The sequence below is a fragment of the Canis lupus genome, chromosome 14, assembly GCF_048164855.1.
Source record: "Canis lupus baileyi chromosome 14, mCanLup2.hap1, whole genome shotgun sequence".
Taxonomy (NCBI): domain Eukaryota; kingdom Metazoa; phylum Chordata; class Mammalia; order Carnivora; family Canidae; genus Canis; species Canis lupus.
The window spans coordinates 24414913-24437134 of NC_132851.1; the positions used below are offsets into that span (position 1 = coordinate 24414913).

The 22222-nt window shown below is 42.4% G+C and overlaps 1 protein-coding gene across 4 annotated transcripts in view; it reads left to right on the forward strand.

Moving 5' to 3' along the window:
• Positions 1–22222, forward strand: part of TRMT12 (tRNA methyltransferase 12 homolog) — a 75736-nt gene that overhangs the window by 31169 nt on the left and 22345 nt on the right. For 2 of the 4 annotated variants that reach the window (XM_072774427.1, XM_072774426.1), the window contains exon 2: positions 17502–19379. In XM_072774427.1, the coding sequence (XP_072630528.1) occupies positions 18027–19346 (1320 nt within the window). In that variant the 5' untranslated portion in view covers positions 17502–18026 and the 3' untranslated portion in view covers positions 19347–19379. Of the gene's footprint in view, positions 1–17501; positions 19380–21338; positions 21425–22222 lie in introns of all 4 variants that reach the window. The other 2 variants (XR_012006785.1, XM_072774429.1) reach the window with 2 other exon arrangements.

Here is a 22222-nt window from a genome sequence, read left to right on the forward strand (position 1 = left end):
CAGATGGAGCAGACATTTTAAGGGCATGAGAATGAAGAAATACAAGAAAGCCAGAAGGATCTCTGGTCTCTGAAGGCATCATGAAGCTGCCATACCACCCTACTCTTCCTACCTCCAGATTTCTTGCTGTGAGAAAAATAAAAGCCATCTAGTTGAACTTGTATGAGGGAGAGGTACCCTTGTCACTAAGGTTTCCAATTCCACGGTTTGGGGTAGGGCCCAAGAACCTGCATCTTTAAGATGAGCTTCAAATGATTTTCATGCTAGTAATCATCCTGAAGAAGCTCTACTTTGGCATGGGTAAGCAGGAAATTTCATAACTGGGGTGGAGTGGTAGCAATTCAAGTAATAAATTACCAGTGGCATATAGAAGCTTACAAATGACAGGGCACCTGGGTGGTTTAGCTGGTTAAGCCCTTGGCTCTTGATTTTGGCTCAAGTCATGATCCTCAGGATCGTGAGATTGAGCCCTGCCTCCAGCTCCGCACTCAGTCCAGAGTCTGTTTGTCCCTCTCCCTATGCTCCTTCCCTACTCCATAAATAAATAAATAAATAAATAAATAAATAAATAAATAAATAAAATTTTTTTAAAAAAACACAATGCTTACAAATGACTGCTTAGGCTTTACATTATGATCCAACAACATGATCTTTAAATTTTCTCACTTATGAGACATGACAGAGGAAAGAAAACTGATGTTAAAACTAGAAATTGCTTTTAGCAGATTCAGTCACTTCAATTCTCATTTAGCTTTATTATGAAATCCTACCAAGTAGCTGAAATGAGAGCACTTTCTTGCAGAGAATCATTGCTTTATAAAATATTGACTTGGGTGATCTATACCAGAAATATAAGATCTATTCAATTGTCCTAAGTGCAGTTCAAGCAGTTCCCTTTCGAAAAGACAACACTAAATGTGATAAATGGATGCTACTCCTGTTTAAATAAATAAATTGTTTTAATTGTCAATATCAGTGCAAAAATTGTAATATTTTCTTTCTGAGGGTATCTTATTTACAGACATTAGCCCTAGTTCTAACTTTTAACTATGACAGATCCCTTGCTAAAACAAATCCAACACACAATAGTCTGTTCTTCCACATAAGATAGACTTGTGATATTGTTTCTTTTCTTTATAAAGTAGCAAGCTCCCCTCAAGCATTAAAAATTGTTAAAATTAATAAAAATTATTAAGACAGCGTGAGAATTCTTAGACTGAAATTTCTGTGATGTGTATATAACAAATATAAAATAATTACAGTGGAACTTTATGCAGGAGCCAGGCACTTAAGTACATTCATAACAATCAGATGTAGACATAAATTAACTTTGGAAATTTCCTAAATGATGCATACAGTGTAACACCAACGCAGTTATTCCTGGTCTTCAATGACATGAATATTTAAATACAGAATCCATTCTTTCATACTTCCACAGCTTAAAAAGGGAGGAGTTGAGAAGAGCTGATAAGAGCAGGCTGAGGTGGCCCATATCTGTCTGTGGCCAGGGATTCAGAGGAAAAGAATGAGATTGTGGCCCTCCAGAATTCAGTCTGGTACCAGACACTGCCGCCCTTTCCTGCAACTTGTCAATTTATTGGTAGGGAGCTTGTGACTCTCTTCCTTTCCCTCAAGACTCATTCCCTTGAGTAGGGATATAGAGTGAAACCACTTTGCTACTCAAGCATTCCCAACACTCCATATTGTCTAGAATGCACTCCTCCTGTCTGACCTTGATGGACTCTTTAGGGAGTATCATAAGAGACCCCTCTGGCACTTTCAGGTTGTGTCCTTGGATTCCTTCTGAGTGCCCCCTCTCATGGGTTGAGTCTCCCACTAGGCCACCCTACCCCAACATACACCATTCAGCCAAGCGGAGCAGATTGCTATCCAAGACTCAATCTAGGACAATGAGATGTTCTTTCATCATTCACTCACTTACATGTTCCTTAATCATATAGTCACTCATTCAAGAATCATTTATTGAACATTTACTGTGTACTGGTCACTTTGCTAAGCACTGAGGAATACAGTGATGAACACGACAGGAAACTTTGTGACCTGGATGAAAGAACTGGAGATACACACTATATAATGAATGAACAAATGTGGAAAGTTAACAAGTTATGGGAACACACTGAGGAAATCAGCAGGAGATTGAGGAAAAACCACCTAGGAAAGGTCACTTCAGACAAGGTGGGTGAAGAATGCCCTGAATGAGGAAGTAACATTTGAGCTGAGACATAAGGATGAAAAAGGGGGACCCATACGAAGACCTAGGGAAGAGCATCCCCTAGAGAGGAAGCTGATTGTAAATGCTGGCAGACAGCCAAGAGCTTGGACCATTCTGTGGGAGTCAGCAGGCCAGACCATACTGGGCTTTGTGGAGTGTGTAGGTTAAATTTTATCCAAAGAGCATTGAGAAGACATTGAACAGTTTTGAACTGGGGGAGAGACATCTGATTTATGTTTTAATAAGAGAGCTCTGGCTGCTGCATAAAGAACAAATTCTAGGTACAACTGGGGATTCCAGCTTAAAGCTAGAGTAATCTGGGCAAGAGATAATGGTGGAGACAATGAGGATGGAGAGCTGGGGACATACTCAAGATATATTTTGGATCTTGAACAGACCGCACTTGCTGAAGGATTGGTTGTAGAGGAGTGAGAAAGGAAAAATGGCAGGGTGACTCCTGAAACTTGTTCTTGAAAGGCTGGGCAGGCAGTGATGCCATTTTCTGGACAGAGCAAGATGAGGGAGGCTCTGACAGGGGTCTCTCCAGGGTGCCCTCACTGTGAGCTGATTGGGTGCAGATGGGAATGCTGACCTACAAGTGTGCTTCCCTCACTTTGGTGATATTATGAAACACGGTGGCCAACTTGGCCTCATCCTCTCCTGTAATTCTAATGACTCTGTGATGTGGCTTCTATAATACCATAAGACAGAAAACAGGTAAGAAAGTAAGCAACACCAACAAGGTACCAGCATGGATTTTATTTTATTTGGCTATGGAAGTAGTTTGTTTATGTATGCAATGAATGAAAACACCTCTCTGAGCATCTTCCATGATGAAGCTTTGTTCTAGAGTGATGATGATGACGATGATGATGAAGCAACAGCCAGAAAGCTTTAAACCTTCACTGTGTGCCAGGCAGTTTATTGAGGACTTCATATGCATAATCTTCTGGAACTCTCCAGCAATTCTGTAAGGGGTACAATTATTGTCACCCATGTAAGGACAAACTGAAGCTCAGAGAGCTTAAGTGACTTGCCTTGGGTAACATGGTAGAAATGATGAAACCAGGAGTGGAAATCTCCCTAAAAGAACCTCCTGAAGACCTAAATCCATGTCTGACCTTTTAACCTCTGTCCCCTCCTCATCTTGCACAGCGCTGGGTAAAGCGCAAGTGCTCAGTGTTGAGAGCTTCAATGTGCTTTTTAAACGTGCTCCATCAGATCATTCAGATGGTGTTTGTATGTGTTTGTGTTGGGGGGCATGTTGAGAGAAGCCACTCTGGTGGCTGGAATTTAAAAGATGGTTTGGAGCCACAGGATGTCTGGACTAGAAAGAGCATTTGATGCCATCCAGCTGGGCATTATTAATTTTCTTGTGAGGAAATTGGGGCACAGAGAATTTAGGTCTACATGGTGAATTTATTGGTGTGGAAATTGAGGGCCAGATAATTTAAGTGACATGCCCTGGATTGCACAAGAATTAACATGTTGAGCTGCTGCGTCCATGGGCCCAGCTCTGTCTCTCCCTGACACCAGATCTGCCCTGGATTCCACAGCGACGCCCCACACGCCTGCCCTCATGATACAGTGCATGTGAGGATTGCCTCGCTTGGGCTCACACCACACATAGCTTGCATCATCTTGCATCACTTAGTGAGTCTCTCTGGGGCTCAACTTCACCATCAGTAAAGCAGATGTAAGACAAGACTCATAGGTCCATCCATCATGCAGGTTATATGAAATGGTAAGGCTTTCATAGGACAAGGCCTGACAGACATAATAATAAATAATAAGTAATTATTTATTTTATAATAAATATAATAATTATATTATATCGGAATAAATAATTCATAATAAATACATGCATTAGGCCATATTTCAAAGTAAATTTCAAAGTAAATTTCATTTACAAGCTTTGGCTTTTCTCAGGTACCTCTGTTTCCCTTTGTTCTCATGCACATTTACAAGGCTTATTGCCTGTGACTTTGGGAGGGATGTAACAGGAAATGGCTTCCTGAAATTCTTCCCCAAACCCCAATCCCCAAGATCAGAGAGGATTCCCAGGTATAGCCCAAGCCAAATTGACAAGGGACATTCTGCAAAAAATGCAGGATGGGGAAAACGAGAGTTCTGTGGCTCCCGAGTGAAGAAGGAAGCAGGCCCCACATCCTAGAATGGGTTTCTAAACCCTCTGGGTTTTGTCTGGGCACATATGAGGTCTCCTGAAAAAGTCCTCGACTCAGAAGTATGGCAGACATGCCAAGAAACCATGCAGATGCACATAAGTGTAGTGAGAGCTGACCAGAACCCCCATTTCCCTGTGCCTTGGCATCACCATCATCTTGAAATCATGTCAAAATTTGCGGTGTTTAGAGCATCTCCAAAACCATGGCCCAACCCTCAGTGGGGAGAACCCCAGGGATGAGTTTAATTTCCTATCAGCTAGAAGAAAGAAAAACTTTAGGTTAAAAATGAAGTTGAATTATAGATAGTGAAGCAACCACTGCTTGTCCCAAATGTAGTGGATAAGTGTCCAGGACCACTCATGGAGAAAAAGAGTGAACTCTGCCAGCAGCTTGCACCCTGCAGGTACCCCAGCCCATGCTAATGGTGCCCAAGGCTGAAAGGAAGAGAAGGGTAAGCTTGGTCCTTTCTCTGAGCAACCCCAGGGCATTTGCGGAACATCCAGTAGCAGATCCAGGTTCTGTGGGGCCTGGGACTTAGAAATTTGTGGCACTTTTAAGGGGCCAAAAAATATAAATTACCAATTATAAAATAATTGCAATGTAATGTACAGCATGGTGACTACAGCTAACATGACTGTGTTGCATATTTAAAAGTTCCTAGGAGAGTAGATCTGAAAAGTTCTCATGACAAGAAAAAACAATTTGTAACAATTTGTGTGTGGTGATGAATGTTATCTTGACTTTTGTGCTGATATCACTATATGCAAGCATGGAATCATTATGTTGTGCATCTGAAACTAATACAATGTTATATGTCAATTGTACCTCAAAAATGGAAAAAAAAAGAATATAAAATCACAAATATAAAAGTAGGAACAAAAGCAAATATGTATCTAGAATAAGAAAAGAAATTCCAACATTTTTTTGCTGACTTTAAAAAAAACTTGACGAACATTACACAAACATCACAAAATAGAAAAATAACAGTATTAAGTGTTTAATGCACCTAAGTAAGATATTTTTTTCTATTTGGCTGCATATTCTTTGATCCCTTCTACATGTGACAACAGTTTTATAGTATCCTTTTCTACATAGTAAAAATATGATTCAGTGTCTCCTCTAACATGGTTGATTGACATGTTTTTATGATCAGCTGTTGGAATGTATAAAACATGCAACTTCACAGACATTCTTGCTGGTCTTATCGCTACTAGTTTGTGGCCTATGAGCATAAGAATTCTGACAAACTCAAATGTATGTGTTGCCATCTAATATTTTTTAAAGATTTTATTTATTTCTTAGAGACAGAGAGAGAGAGAGAGAGAAAGCATGAGTGGGGGTGGGGTGGTCAGAGGAAAAAGCAAACTCCCCATTGAGCAGGGAGCCTGATGTGGGGCTTGATCCCAGGATCCCGAGATCATGACCTGAGCCGAAGGTAGACGGTTCACTGACTGAGCCACTCAGGTCCCCCACCATCCAATTTTTAAATTTAAAAAGTACACATTTTATTAATGTATACAATAATGACAAAACAGGATTTTAGTTTATTCATCGTTGGGGCATTAACAGCAAATAACAAATTACTATCTCCTTTGGTTTTATACAGAAGAAACAAAGTTGCACCAATATCTTTTAAAATTTTTTTTAAGATTTTATTTATTTATTCATGAGAGACACAGAGAAAGAGGCAGAGACATAGGCAGAAGGAGAAGCAGTGTCCTTGCAGGGATCCTGATGCAGGGCTCAATCCCAGGACCCCAGGATCACCACCTGAGCCAAAAGCAGACACTCAACCACTGAGCCACCCAGGTGCCCCTCTTTTAAGTGTTTTTATGTGAAAAGTATGTTTTGCCACTGCTCTAAAATTTTCTGACCTGAACTGCGTCGATGTAGTTGACATAAGGGAGTGTGCCTCTGGCTTTTTTGTTGTTGTTGTTAGTTTTACACAAGAACTGTAAAATTTGGAAAATCCTCAGCCAGCAATTTAAATTTTTTTTTAAATTTATTTATGTATGATAGTCACAGAGAGAGAGAGAGACAGAGACACAGGCAGAGGGAGAAGCAGGCTCCATGCACCGGGAGCCCGATGTGGGATTCGATCCCGGGTCTCCAGGATCATGCCCTGGGCCAAAGGCAGGCGCTAAACCGCTGCACCACCCAGGGATCCCTTAAAAATTTTTGATCAAAAAATTGAAGCATATTGTCAGAGAAATTACCCATTTATCATTTTTAAGACTAATAAGTTGAGAGAAAGGCCAAAGTGAGACCTAGGCACCAGGTAAGACCACCTCTCCTTGTCAGGTACTGACTCCGCTGCCAACATCGGAGAGCCAGGTTCCTTCTCGCTCTCCATTCTCTGTTCTTGTCCTACAGAAAGTTTCCTTTTTTGGGATATTCATGCTTTCACTGAATTCTGTCAAAGGGAGATCTAACCCAGAAAGTTGAGTACTCCTGAGGTTGAACAACGAGTGGTATAGAGATTAAGACATGGAGGCTAGAACAAGACCTGCAGCAAGATTCTTGCTTGGATATTCCATTTGAGCAGTTTAAGGAGTGCTGTGTGTTTTTAAATGGGAAGCATGTGTCTCAGTGAGTTGAACTTGTGTCGGATGTGGTATCTCACCAAATATCTTACTCTTGGTGCACCTCCCTGGCTCAGTTGATAGAGTGTGTGACTCTTGATCTCAGGGTCATGAGTTCAAGCCCCATGTTGGGTGTTGAGATTACTTAAAAAAATATCCTACTCCTAAGTTCTTTTCTAATGTATGGCACATTTTTAATGGATGTGCTGTGTTATCTAGTATATTCCTAACAGAATATTACCCAGACATTATTGAGAACTGAGTACTGTATTTAAAAGTGTACATGCCAGGGGCACCTGGGTGGTTCAGTCAGTAAGTGACTGACTCTTGGTTTCAGCTCGGGTCATGATCTCAGGGTCATGAGATCAAGCCCCATGTTAGGTTCCATGCTTAGCATGGAGTCTGCTTGGGACTGTCTCTCCCTCTGCCCCTCGCCCCTGCTCTCTCTGTCTTCAAATAAATAAATAAATCTTAAAAAAATAAAAATGTACATGCCTGAATGTTAAAAGAACCTTTCTGCACATTAGCTACTGATGCCTTACTTTCGAACCTTGGTTTCTCCTCCATGACTCACATCCTTCCAGGGCCCAGCATCCAAGAACATGCTCACATCACCACGGGACATCTGGTCCTATACTTTTGTGTCAAGAGGCTGGGTAAATCCAGTGGCCAGCCATAGAATTATCTCTGGAAGCTATTCCTAAACCTGAATGGTCAAGAATCTGACTCTACACACCAAAGAGACTGTGATCACATAAATGTATCCCACTAAGCCAGACTAAATGTATCCCATCTTAACTTCACCTACCCCAAAACACCCATATCCACACCCTACCAGAGGAGAAGGTGGCATGGAGCGACACAGTGATCCTAACCACTTGTGGTTAAGTCCTCTGACTTTTGCAAATTTTACTAAAACACAGGACCCTGTGAAACCACTGTGAAAGGCCTCACCCAGTCTTTGGAAGGAGCTTATGCACCTGACAGGACCTGAAGCTTAAGCTTTATTGCCATCCCAATAGATCTGCTTCTCAGAACAGCAAAGTAACTCACAAGCTAATCTTTCCCAAAGATGAATTTTTGTGTAAATGGAGCCACCATTCCTTAATTCAGCTGAGTGAGACAGTTCATTTTTTGTATATTTTTTTTATTGGAGCTCAATTTCCCAACATATAGCATAACGCCCAGTGTTCATCCCGTCAAGTGCCCACCTCAGTGCCCGTCACCTAGTCACCCCAACTCCCCACCCACCTCCCTTTCCACTACCCCTTGTTCGATTCCCAGAGTTAGGGGTCTCTAATGTTCTGTCTCCCTCTCTGATATTTCCCACTCAGTTTCTCTCCTTTTCCCCTTTAATACCTTTCACTATTTTTTATATTCCCCATATGAATGAGACCATATAATGTTTGTCCTTCTCCGATTGACTTGCTTCACTCAGCATAATACCCTCCAGTTCCATCCACGTTGAAGCAAATGGTGGGTATTTGTCGTTTCTAATGGCTGAGGAATATTCCATCGTATACATAGACCACAGCTTCTTTATCCACTCATCTTTCGATGGACACTGAGGCTCCTTCCACAGTTTGGCTATTGTGGACATTGCTGCTAGAAACATCGGGGTGCAGGTGTCCCGGTGTTTCATTGCATCTGTATCTTTGGGGTGAATCCCCAGCAGTGCAATTGCTGAGTTGTAGGGCAGATCTATTTTTAACTCTTTGAGGAACCTCCACACAGTTTTCCAGAGTGGCTGCACCAGTTCACATTCCCACCAACAGTGCAAGAGGGTTCCCCTTTCGCCACATCCTCTCCAACATTTGTTGTTTCCTGTCTTGTTAATTTTCCCCATTCTCACTGGTGTGAGGTGGTATCTCATTGTGGTTTTGATTTGTATTTCCCTGATGGCAAGTGATGCAGAGCATTTTCTCATGCGCTTGTTGGCCATGTCTATGTCTTCTTTGGTGAAACTTCTGTTCATGTCTTTTGCCCATTTCATGATTGGATTGTTTGTTTCTTTGCTGTTGAGTTTAATAAATTCTTTATAGATCTTGGACACTAGCCCTTTATCCTATATGTCATTTGTGAATATCTTCTCCCATTCTGTAGGTTGTCTTTTGGTTTTGTTGACTGTTTCTTTTGCTGTGCAGAAGCTTTTTATCTTGATGAAGCCCCAATAGTTCAATTTTGCTTTTGTTTCCCTTGCCTTCATAAGATGTATCTTGCAAGAAGTTGCTGTGGCCAAGTTCAAAAAGGGCGTTGCCTGTGTTGTCCTCTAGGATTTTGATGGATCCTTGTCTCACAGATAGTTCACATTTAGTTGCCTGAAAACAGAACAACCTGACTCTGAAAAGTCATTTCTGGACTAATAATTACTTACTGTGCACCTCCTTGCCTAAGCACTGTGCTGAGCTGTAAGGCCAGAGAGAAGAAAATGTGGCCCCCTGCTCTTGAGGGGGTCACTGATAGCAAAGTGGATCTCTGTACCCTGTGGCATGTGCCATAAATGAGAAATGAACAGATTTTAATGGCACACTAACAAAGGCATGCGATCCTTGGATAGAGGGAGTGGTAGGGGGAGGGGGGCACAATTTTTTTGCGGGGAGGGAGGTAGGGAAGTGATGCCTGAGCTGAGTTTAAGGGTAAAGACTGTTTGGGTGGAGATGAGGAACAGGAATGCTCTTCTGCCTTCACCCTGGGCTGTGTTAAGTCATCTTCTGTAGTGACTTCCTAAAGCCTAAAGGTGAATGGACCAGCCAGCTGGGTAAAAAAAAAAAAAATCCAGTGAGTAGAAGGAAGATGGAGAGTGTGTTCACAGAATCCTCACTGCAGCCATAGGAAGTGATGAAACCCCTAAGCCCTCCCTTTGGAAATATCACCAGTCTCTGTTCACAAAAGCACCCCCTGGTGGAGATGCCTAGTAGGACAAATACACTCAGCCTTTCTAAAAAACTCAGGCTTTAACCTGTACGTACCTCTTTGACCCAGAGAGCTCTGAAACATGCATCTGTGTATTTTACTAATAAATGTTGGAAAAGAGTTATGGTGCTAATATGCTAGTTACTTCATTACATATATTCAGATTAAAAATGTAAAGATATGGACACAAAAAATGAATTGAAATAAGAAAAATTTAGTATTTCCCCTCCCTACCCACTGGGACCATCCTGCATGCCCTTGGAGCACATAGCATTATTTTGGAAACCTCTGAAAACATATGCCAACTTTGCTGGACAGCAGCATGGGGCAAGGGTTAAACATGTAGACCCAGAGGTGCCTGGTTGTCTTGGTCGGTTGAGTGTCCAACTCTTGATTTTGGCTCCAGTTGTCATCTCAGGGTCCTGAGATAGAATCCCAAGTCAGACTCTCTGCTCAGCGGGGAACCTGCTTCTCCCTCACCCTCTACTCTGCCTTTCCCCGTTTGTGTTCACTCAGTCTCTCTCTCTCTCTCTGTCAAATAAATAAATAAAATCTTTTTTAAAAAAATGTAGACTCAGGAGTCAGCTGGCCTGAATGTGAATGCTGGCTACACCACGTCCTTGCTGGGAGACAATGGTAATATCCTTTTTAAAAAACATGAATGGTGGGGATCCCTGGGTGGCTCAGCGGTTTAGTGCCTGCCTTTGGCCCAGGGTGTGATCCTGGGGTCCCGGGATCGAGTCCTACGTCGGGCTCCCAGCATGGAGCCTGTTTCTCCCTCTTCCTGTGTCTCTGCCTCTCTCTCTCTCTCTATCATAAATAAACAAATAAATAATTCTTAAAAAAAAACATGAATGGTAACTGCAAACACCTCACAGAGTTCTTGGAAAAGTTTGTTAATATAAAACATTGAAATCAGTACCTGGCACATGGCAAGCATATTATAATGTTACTTATTATTTTCCTCAGTGCCACTATTAAAAATACTTTTAAATATGGGGTGCCTGGCTGGCTTAGTCCATGTTGCATGCAGACTCTTGATCTTGGAGTTGTGAGATCGAGCCCCACACTGGGCTTGGAACCTACTTAAAAAAAATTACTTGAAATTTTTTTTAACATTGTCCTTTAAAATTTTTTTTAAAAGCCAGGATAGGAGGAAAAGGAAAGATAAGTCTGGAAGGACTTCCTGAAAATGATGATTCCCGGTTGAATTTGAATTCTGAGTTTGCTGGATGAAATGGAAGGCAACAAGAGTCAGCTCAGCCCTTTCTTAGCTAAACTATATTGTTAAAACTTCTTCATGGATGTTAGTCTTTGTTCTTGTGTCTCCTTACTATCTTTCATCCAAACTCCTCTCCAGAGCCTCTGTGTTGTTTCCAGGGGCTTTTTCACTTACTGCCTAAAGGAATGCACTTAATGGCTGATGTTTGCTCACTCTCCCTATATGTCCTCAGTTTGCCCTATAATCAAAAAGTAAAGCCAGCCCACCCCCCAGCATCCCCAGTAGTCAGGGGTGGGCTTGGCACCCTTTTCTGTACTGGAGGGGTAGGCATTTCTTTCTTTTGCTGTGCCCTATTCTTTCTACCTCAGTGTGCTCACAGAACCCAGAAGTATAGTGCCCATATTGAAACCCCAAAGATAAAAGAGTCACACTAAAGCTGATGAGCCAGCTTTACTGGGGAGTTCCCTGAACCACTACACAAGCCCTGGGCTTCTTTTTGTATTAAAAAATATATACCTCCCTACTCACTGTTGAGCTGCTGTTTGCTGGGGGTTTTATTACTTGCTGCCACACACATTCATGCATCTCAATTGGCCATGTCAATAAGGGATGACTAATAGAACTGAATGAAGAAAGGCCGTGGGGGCATTGTGGGCTCCCTGAGGAGGCCTGGACATTTAAACCATTAGAAACCCAAGAACTTGGGGTGCCTGGGTGGCTCAGTCAGTTGGGTGTCTGGCCTTTGGTTTCCACTTAGGTCATGATCTCAGTAGAACGTGGGATCTACCTGCTTCAGGCTCCATGCTCAGTAGGGAGTCTGCTTGAAAATTCTCTCCCTCTGTCCCTCCCCGTACTACCCTTTCTCTCTCGCATTCTCTCTCTAAAATAAATAAATGAATCTTTAAAAAAACAACAACAAAAAACAGAAAGAAAGAAAGCCAAGAACTTTACTCAGAGGCTGCAACTACTTTGATGCTGATTATTGCTGCCATCTAGTGGTACCATCTTGGAACTAAAAACGCTCACTTGAGCCCTGAACTGTCATTCCTGCAGATCTTTCTTCTCCCATCATTCATTCATTCATTCATTCACTCACTCACTCACTCACTCACTCACTCACTCACTCATGTGTTCATTCTACAGATATTTTATTAGAATGTAGTATATGTGGCAGGTTCTCATAGATACAATAAGGAAATACAATAATGAAGGGAAATCCAGCTCCTTACCACCTCCTCCACCCCGAAACTTACACACTTGTGGGAAGATAGCAATTAACCAAATTTAAAAATGAAAAAATATAGCTGGAAAGAGCTCTATGAAAAGAACATGGTGCTATGAGAATCACTGGTAGGGATTTTCCTTATTGGGGTGATGGATAGGAGGTTAGAAAAGGCTTTCCTGAGGATGTTCTGACTGGCCTTAGGAAGGGAACTGTCTGAGCAGTGAGACCAGTCATGAAAGTGAACCGTAGCAAAGGGAAGGAGTGTGTTGAGTGCATGGGAATAGGAGAGGACCATGTGTCTAGATCAGTACTTGATACTAGGTATTCTAGTTCTTGAATTGAGGCTATGGTTGTTAATTGTAATGACCACAAAATTACTTTACCTAATAAGTTAAAAGGATACAGGCTAACAGACAACTACAGGACACTCCACAGCAACAGCAGAACACACATTCTTCTCAAGTGCACGTGGTACATTCTCAAGTCAAGACCATGTGCTAGGTTATAAAATGAAGCCTCGATAAATCGAAAAGGATTGAAAGTATACATGTATGTTCTCTGGCCACGATGGAATAAAATTACTAGCGAATTAAAGTGAGAACTTTTTATGGAAAGAATTTTATTAAAATTTGTTATTTTTGCATTTTACAAATGTAAATATTACAAAGTCTCAAGCTCTGAGTATTATAATATGAATTATTCAAAGCCCATGTGCCATAATGGAACATTGAATTATGGCATAATGAACTTTGTAATGTGACAATGTAGCTCTTTATATAATAAAACAAAGCTTGTGAAAAAATTCTTTACCATCTTGGTTTTCAGTTCGAATACTCTGACATAAAATAAAAGGAGTAAAGTAATAGTATGTTATTGGTGAAATAAACAAAGGTGGGCGATCCACTCAGAAAACTGTGGGACATGATCTAGGGCACTGTCACCGGTGCAGGGAGAAGGGGATTCTCTGGGGAACTATGCAGCACGAAAGTCCATTCAGAATGGCAGTGGTTTTGTTGTGAGCACTGAGGGCAAGGGAGAAGCATAAGTAAAAGAAAAGTCCCAGGTTTGTGACATGAACAACTAGGAGACTGGCAGGAGCATTTCATGAGCTAAAGAGGAGAACACGAGCTGAGTTCAATTTTGGAAGTGTTGAGTGTGAAGCATCTGGGAAACATCAAATGTAGTGGGTGCTGGTAGCAGTGAGGGGAGGTAGACAAGTACACCCATAAGAAGCAGCATTCAGTGAGGCAGGAGGAAAAGCAAAGAGAACATTTTGTGTTCTTCAAAATGCAAAAGAAAGATGGCTTGATCTCTCCTCCATGCTCACAAAGCACTTGAAATGGCAACTCTAGTAGCACTTAACTCATGGCCTCAGAAGTATTCTTGAGTCTATCTTCAGCTCAGAATAGAGTTCCGTGAAAGGAAGTTAGCAAACAGTTGTTCAAAAACTGCAGCGGTGATGCTAAAATGAATGAACAAATGAAGAGGTACCAAAGGGAAGGGAACAGCATGCCATGTGCAGCAAGTGGAGTGAAGAATGGAAGGAAGAGAAGATTAAGAAAATAAAAGCAATTATTTCGCTTTATTTCTAGCCTCCAGGATCTCTCAAGCTATGCAGGAAAGCCCTTGTGTATACAGCCAGCCCAACACCGTTCAGAACCCCCTACCTATGTGAAAGCTGACGGCCCTTAAAGAATTGAATGCCACCTCTCATAATACAGGCTGGTGGATGGTCCCTTGGTCTTCGGGGTTTTGGCATTTCATCAAGAAGAGGTGGTTACAGACTCATCCCCAGCTGGGGGCTCTCGGACTAAAATTCATATGGAATTAAATAATTCTAGCCACTTTGGGAGAGGCAGCTTATAATAAAGTTGCCCACCCTCTCCTTGCCTCTCCAGGTAATTTCTCTGACCTATTTCTTTACTAAGTAATCATCTTCTTCTGTGTTGGAACTCATGGGTTGTCTACAAGCTTCTTTATTATTGTCATTGCTGATTGCTTTTGCTTTGCTGTCGTTTCAATGAATTCACATGATGGAAATGGTGGGGAAAATGAAGTCAAGTGCTTGAGGGATGGTGGATCAAGATGGCCATTACAAGTGGGGATCATTTGTAATCTGCAACTTTTAAAGGATCATTTCCAACTCTCAAATATTAAGTTACATTTCAACTCATGTCCCCCAACATTTTGTTTACCTCAGATTAAAAGTAGGATTTGTTTGGGTCAAAGTCTGTACTACGTTATTTTAATTACTGTTGTAAAGTGTCAGACTGACTTTGGAACAGAAGGAAACCTAGAGATAAAACACTTTGTGAGACATGATTTTTATCACCTGCCACTACAAATAAAATGAAAGGGAGTTTCCATTTATATGAGACCCAGAAAACAACATTTTTACTGCCTCATGGATTTTCTAAAGATTTTTCTAAGATATAAAGATAACATTTGTTCATCACATGTAACTAGTAACTGGAGAAAAATGTACAAAAGAAAATGGAATCACTTATAATTGCATCATATCGGGAATCACTGTGAATGACTGTTCACATTTTTAGAACTTGCCCCAATAAACTTTTTAAAATAAATAATATAATTTAAGGCATAATTGTATATATTTTGCAATTTAACACTTTATAAGGAGTAACTTCCTGTGTCATTAATATTTCTTATAATCATAACAACTGTTTAATATTTCCATCTAAGGGATGTACCATGATTCATTTAACCTTTCAACTGTAGGTTTAAGAAAAACAGCAAGGAATATTTTAGTTTATCGATCTTTGTGTGAATTTCTGATCATTCTACATTCATGGAATGGATTTACTGCTCAAATGGGTATAAACATGTTCAAGTCTCTTGGTGGTCAAGCATTCTCTTAATTATTATGGTATTTGCCAAGCAATGACTTGTGACCAAGAACTATATAGAAGATGCTGGGGATATAGCAGTAGACAGAAAAAGAACATTCCTTTTCTATGAGAAAATTATTTGCTACAAGGGAAAACTGACATTTAAAAGTAAATAAATAAATAGCAATCTAGTATTAAAGGAGGAATTAACAGTATTTTTTAAAAGATTTATTTATTTAGAGAGAGAGACAGAGGAGAAAAAAAGCATGAGCCGGGTAAGGGGCAGAGGGATAGGGACAGGGAGATAAAGAGAATCTCCAACAGACTCCTTGCTGAGTAGGGAGTACAAGGTGGGGCTTGATCCCATGTCTCTGAGATCATGACCCCAGCCCAAGTCAGACACTTAATGGATTAAGCCACACAGGCACCCCAAATTTAACAGTATTAAGTAGACCTAACATTGGAGAGAAAAGAGAGTGTTGAATGAAAGCTCCACCAGAAGATGACTTTCAGACAAATCCTCAGCCATTCCATCATCTGAGGGAAGGGCATTTCAGACAAAGGGAATAACGAGTCCAAAGATAAAAGCATGAGAAAAGACTTGGCCTATTTTAGGAAGTGAAAGGAGACTGGAGTCCCTGTTGTGTGTTTAGCTTGGGGAATAGTTCCATCTCAGGCTGATACTTAGAAACCAGATCATGCATAGTCTGGTGGGCCAGGGCAAGAAGCTGACTCTTTGAACAATGGGTAGGCAGGAACTGTTTTTCAGTAGGGAAAGTTAGGATCATAATGTTTGGAGAATTCTCATCCTGATTGGTAGTTGGAGAATAAAAAAGAAGGTAAGAGCCCTAAAGGAGAAACCAGTGAGAAGGACACTGCAGTAACCTATGTCCCAGAAGGTGGCTAGGGAAATCAAAAGAGGTAGGCTAATTTGGCATATATTTTGGAGTATCAAGGTATATAGAATATATGGAGTATATAGAGTATATAGCACCTGGCAGTTAATTATCAAATAGTAATAGGAAGTTGAGGAAAAGGTGGGAGTGGGGAGGTGATAGGAGATAGTTCTAAACTATCATCTAGTGCTTGAGTAAATGAGTGGATGCTGGATAACATAGTATTATTATATACATGGGAGCAGTTGCAGAAAAAATCTATTTTACACATATTAAATATGAGATGCCTATTAGACACCAAGTTGAGATAATAAAGACAAATGATATTGGAGTTGGGAGTAGAAAATATGGAATAGTGAGAAATATGAACTTGAAAATATCAGTAAAAGTGAAGAATCAAGAGAGGTAATTAAAGATGGCAAGTGGCAGTGTGTTTATATACTGATGGGAATAATCCAGGAGAAAAAGAAAAAGAGAAATTGAAAATGCACAGCATACAGAGGATTATGGAAAAACTGAAGTCCTAAGAGAACCCTGGGAGACAGGTATACCAACTAAGGTATATGGAACTGGGAAACTTATTCACCAACTTCCATCAGTCACTGGTTGAGATTGCCACCCAAGAGGTGGCAGTGGGCAGTTATTCCCCAGCATTTCTGGCCTGCCTTGGACATATGCTGAGCCAATTCTGGTGAGCAGAGAAAGCCATCAGGCTGACTACTAAGTGCTTTTGTTAGAAGCTTTGGGTTGGCATATACAGGAATGGTGAGTGCCAAGGGTAAATAGGGCACCAAAAGGATCTACTCTCCCACGTGATATTTTCTTCATGGAATCTGAATTTTAAACATAGAGACAAAACTGATGACAACAACAACAACTTTGGGTGATACTGAATAGGTGTCAAGAAATAAAAAAAAATTGTTTTACCCATAGCCTTGTGCCTCTCATACAGAGAGACCTGAACTGGGGAATTTAATGAATGTTAACTCTCTAGGTCTCAATATCCTAATGTGTAGAACGATGGGAAAAGTAAGTAAGTAAAAAGAATAGGGCTTCCTTACAACTCTAATTTTCAACTATTTGAGTTTAGGTGTAAGGGAATTCTTCTTTGTTCTCATTAGCTGTATCAAAGCATTTCAGCAGGTATTTAGTATCTACCATCTAACCACTTCAACTTATTACATATCTCTTTTGAGTATCTACTCTTTGCTAGTCACTGTTCAAAGCGCTTTATATATGGTATCTTTAATCATGGCAGGCATCTGAGAAAGGTAACCTAAGTCATTTTACTGATGAGGATTCTGATTCTGAGAGGTGATATGATTTACTCAGATCCTTCTAACTTGCAAATACTTGTTTTGTTTTGTTTTGTTTTGTTTTAATACTGCATGACAGTGAGATGCTGATGACTATCTGCACAAGGAAAGGAAATGAGGAAGCTGTAGTAGGCTCTTCACTCTCAGCAAAGGCTGCGGCCGCTGACAATGACCCGAGAGCAGCATGAGAACATGGGAAGACTTTCTCCGAATTCAGCCCATCATTCCAAGTGCACTTCTTTCTTTGGATGCATGAGCGGAACTGAAGAGAGTGCACGAGGGTTCTGGAGTTTACCGACTAATCAGACGTTTTTAAGCCCACAGAATTCCTTGTTATTATTAATGTCCCCTTAGGCTGCAGCCAGTGGACGGTTGACCACAACAAAGATGGCGACAGCGGCCTCACCACGGTAACGGCGACGCTATTTGCCAACGAGCGCGTCAATGCTTACTTCCGGCCTGCCTATTTAACGTCACTTCCGACCCCGGCTCCGCGGCGTGTGCGCCGTGCTTCCCGCTGCCGCGGTGCCCATGCCGAGCCCCGGGGCTGTGGGATCTGAGTGAGTCTCGCGGAGGGAATCCGAGGGAATGTGGGGCCGGCAACATGGAAGGGGAAGCTGGGAAGCCCGCGGCTGTTGTCGCGGTTGTGACTGAGCCTCGGTTTACCCAGCGATACAGAGAGTATCTCGAGAAACAGCAACTCCTAGATAGACAGCACCGTCTGGAAAAGATGCCGGATGGCACGGTGGCGCTGCCGGTGCTGGGCGAGGCGCTCCCTGAGCGGCACCTGCAGGAGCTGCGGAACCGTGTGGCTCCAGGCAGCACCTGTAGGGTAACGCAGCTCCGGGATCCTGTTCCCTCAAAGAAGGCCCAGGGTGGTTCGCCCGCCCAGAGGCTGCGTCTTGAAGTGAGTCGCTGGGTAGAGGGCCGGGGAGTGACGTGGTCCGCTGACTTGGAGGCTGATTTGCCCCGATCTTGGCAACGACACGGTAACCTCTTGTTGCTGAGCGAGGACTGTTTCCAAGCCAAGCAGTGGGAAAATCTGGAACCAGAACTCTGGAAGACTGTTGCGTCGGCACTTGGCGTCCATCGTGTGGCCAAACGAGGGCGGGTATCACCCGATGGCACTCGAACCCCAGCAGTGACTCTGCTGCTGGGCGACGATGGCTGGGTAGAGCATGTGGATAATGGGATCCGATATAAGTTTGACGTGACCCGGTGCATGTTCTCCTTCGGAAACATCACGGAGAAGCTTCGAGTGGCATCGCTGCCCTGTGCTGGAGAAGTGCTGGTGGATCTGTATGCGGGGATTGGTTATTTTACATTGCCCTTCCTAGTCCATGCTGGGGCTGCCTTCGTCCATGCCTGTGAGTGGAATCCCCATGCGGTAGTTGCTCTGAGAAAGAACCTTGATATCAATGGAGTAGCACATCGGTGCCAGATACACTTTGGGGATAACAGAAAACTGAAGCTCTCAAACATTGCAGACAGGGTGAACCTGGGGCTGATTCCCAGCTCGGAAGAAGGCTGGCCCATTGCCTGCCAACTGCTAAGACGGGATGCGGGGGGCATTTTGCATATCCACCAAAATGTGGAATCTTACCCAGGGAAGACTCTCCAGCCTCCTGGAAGCAGTGAAATGGAAAAGGAGCATTCTTCTTATCCTCAGCAAATTGTCACCAACCAATGGACAAATGGCGCTACCAGGGATTCTAGGAGAAAAATGCCATCAGCAGCCACCAAACCAGAGTGGCAGAGGTGGGCAGAGTCTGCAGAAACTTGTATTGCCACCCTTCTTCAGCAGGTGCACGGGAAACCATGGAAGACCCAAATCCTGCACATCCAACCGGTGAAATCCTATGCTCCCCACGTGGATCACATCGTGTTGGATTTGGAATGCCGCCCCTGTGCTCTACATGGCTAAAGAAGGTGGATCCTGAGACACAAGGATCTGCATGTGAGTGACCCTTAATACGCAAGTTTAGGCAGGGCTCTCCCCTCTCTTTTCTCCTGGCAACCTATTTTAATATTTTGTGGCCCTGAAAGCAGGCTCTAGATCAATCCACGTCCTCTCATTTGTCTTCCATTAACACATTGAGAATGAACTCTCTATCTGGGAGAAACCGTATGGCTGACTCACTGAAGTGAAGCCTGTGCGGTGAATTCTGACCTCGGTCCTTCCTGTCTTACCTTGGGAACATCCTTACTTGCAAAATGAGGGTTTCTTTGAATGGTCTCACGTGGCTGTTTAATAAGCAGTTGTACACAAGCTTTGATTAATTTAGAGTGAAAGACACAGTGTTGTTTCCAAAATCACTCTAGCTACAATATGGGAAACCGGCCGGAGAAGGGCCAAGATGGAAGCAGGGAGACCTGAGAGGAGGCTTCTGTGGTTGTCCAGGGAGGAGATGGTGGCGGCTTGTATTAGGGTGATGGGCGTGGGAGGCAGGGAAGGGGGCAAGGGGAAGTGGATGGAGTTGAGATGCGAAATTGATGGGACTAAGCAACAGAGTCTAAATCAAAGCATTCAAATTGTTCTTTGTTATTAAGACTGACTAAACTAGGAAGGAAGTGGTTAAGAATTACTCTATTAACTTCATGCCCTTTATCATTCCTAAATGAGTGTTGGGGAAGATGTCTTATAGATTAGGTTTGTTGTAGAAAAGAGATTAAGAAGGACTGTTTCAAATTATGGGGAAACTAGATTTCCGGCCTTAAGTTTGTGCAATACGCTACCTATTCTATTTTTAATTTTTAAGAGATTTTATTTGAGAGAGAGCAAGAGTGCATGAGCATGAGTGAGGGTGGGAGGAAGGCAGAGGGAGAGAGAGAAGCAGACTCCCCGCTGAGCACGGAGCCCAACGGGAGGCTCCCTCCCAGGACCCTGAGATCATGACTGAGACGCTTAATTGAGCCACCTATGTGCCCCTAAACTAGCTATTTTTAAAGTTCAAATCTTAGATTTTAACAGGCCTCAGATTCCCTTTTCCTATTTCTTTTCTGGTGGACATCAGGGCCAAAATAAGATGCTCTAGGGAATGTGAGCCAATCTGCAGAGTTTCTCAAGCCTCACCTTATTTTATGGCTGTCTGCCAGCCCCATTGTTTACCACTGGAATGTCTAATTGCAGAGAATCACTGTTTACCTTTGGGATGACTAATTTTGCGAATCACTTCAGAGCTTTGTTTTGGTGCTCTTTGAAACCATCTGGGTTTGTTTGCCTGAAGAAGGAAACATGAAAAGTGTGGCTTTATCAGGATTATGATCGTAGCTGGCATTTGGTTGGCTCGGTCGGGTTGGGCTGGGGCTGCTTGTCCTTTTCTTGTAATAGTGTCAGTAAGGACAGGATAGGTTCTGTTTCTTATTCGATGCATATTAAGAGCCTTCTATGTATATGAACTGCAGGTGCATTAGATATAGCCTCAGTTTCTGACTCACAACCTAGCAGCAGAAATAACACAAAAGCAGAAAGAATTGGAATACGATAAGGACCATATGAGTGAAAGCGTGATATAGAAGTGCAAAGGTGGAGAAGAGAAGTGCTGAGAAGGGGGAGGTCTTCAGAGGTAGTATTTGAACTGGCTCTTAAAAACTGGGTAAGATTTTGGTAAGTAGAGTCAGGGTGGAAAAATGTTAGTGGGAGAAAAAAACAAGTGCGGAAAATTTGCTCAAAGTGTTTGGAGCATCGTCAGTAGATCAAAAGAAGTAGTGAGAGATGTGTTGAAGATGGAGGTTGTTGAAGGATTAAAAAGAAGTGTCTAGTACTCAGTAAAGCCTCCAGGAAATGTTAGCTCTCGTTGATCCCACCACAGAAGGGGGCCTGATTGTTCTTTACCCATCCCACAGATTAACCTGTCTTTTTGGCTTAATCATCTCCTTTTTTACATATTGGGTTTCTTCTCATGTATTCCTGCAGCTTTCAAGCCTCAACCCAAAAAAATGCCATGCTGGAGCTTGAACCAATAAGAGGAGAAGGAAGGCAGGGAGGAAACAATGGGGAAGGTGAGTCAGGAAGCCACCTGCCCAGGGGCTGAGGAATTACCTTTCATCCATAAGCTATGGTAAGGCAGCTGAAGTCAGATTCACCTGAATGAATCCGTTCACTCTGCTATATATCCACATATAGCAGGGTGGATGAGGGTTGAGGGTTCAGGGGTGCAAGAAGATTGACATGAATTCTATCTTCATGAATTGAGGTTCCACTCATACACCTCCCGGCTTCTGCTTTGTCTGTGACCTGAGGCAGTCTCTCAAGATTCAGTTTCCTCAGGCCATACATATGGGTTAACAATCCATATGTATCCTGAAGGATACTTGTTAGGTTTAAATGAGTTAATGTACTTGAACTATCATCACAATGATTGGCACATAGTGGATACTTCATTCAGTAGTCCTTGCAGGTGAACTACCACTTCCTAGTTGGGGTGTAAGGAACTGCTGTACATTTGCTTTAGTTAAAGTAGAATGTCTTGATTTTGAAAAGCCACTCATTGATTAGTTGGGATGTACTGTGTCCTCTTTCCGTTAAGCACTGTGATGAGGGCCAGAGACACAGAGGTGAGTAAAGCCCAGTCCTGAGGGGCACCTGGCTGGCTCAGTAGGTAGGGCACACAATTCTTGATCTCGGGGTTCTAAGTTTGAGTCCCATGTTGGGTGTGGAGATGACTTTTAAAAATAAAATCTTAAAAACTAAAAACAAGCTGAGTCTTGTCCACAGTGGGGTCATTCCTGGTGACCTGGACACAGAGGAAACAATGTTAATACAGTGCACTAAATGCGGAGACAAAAGGGTTTTTACAG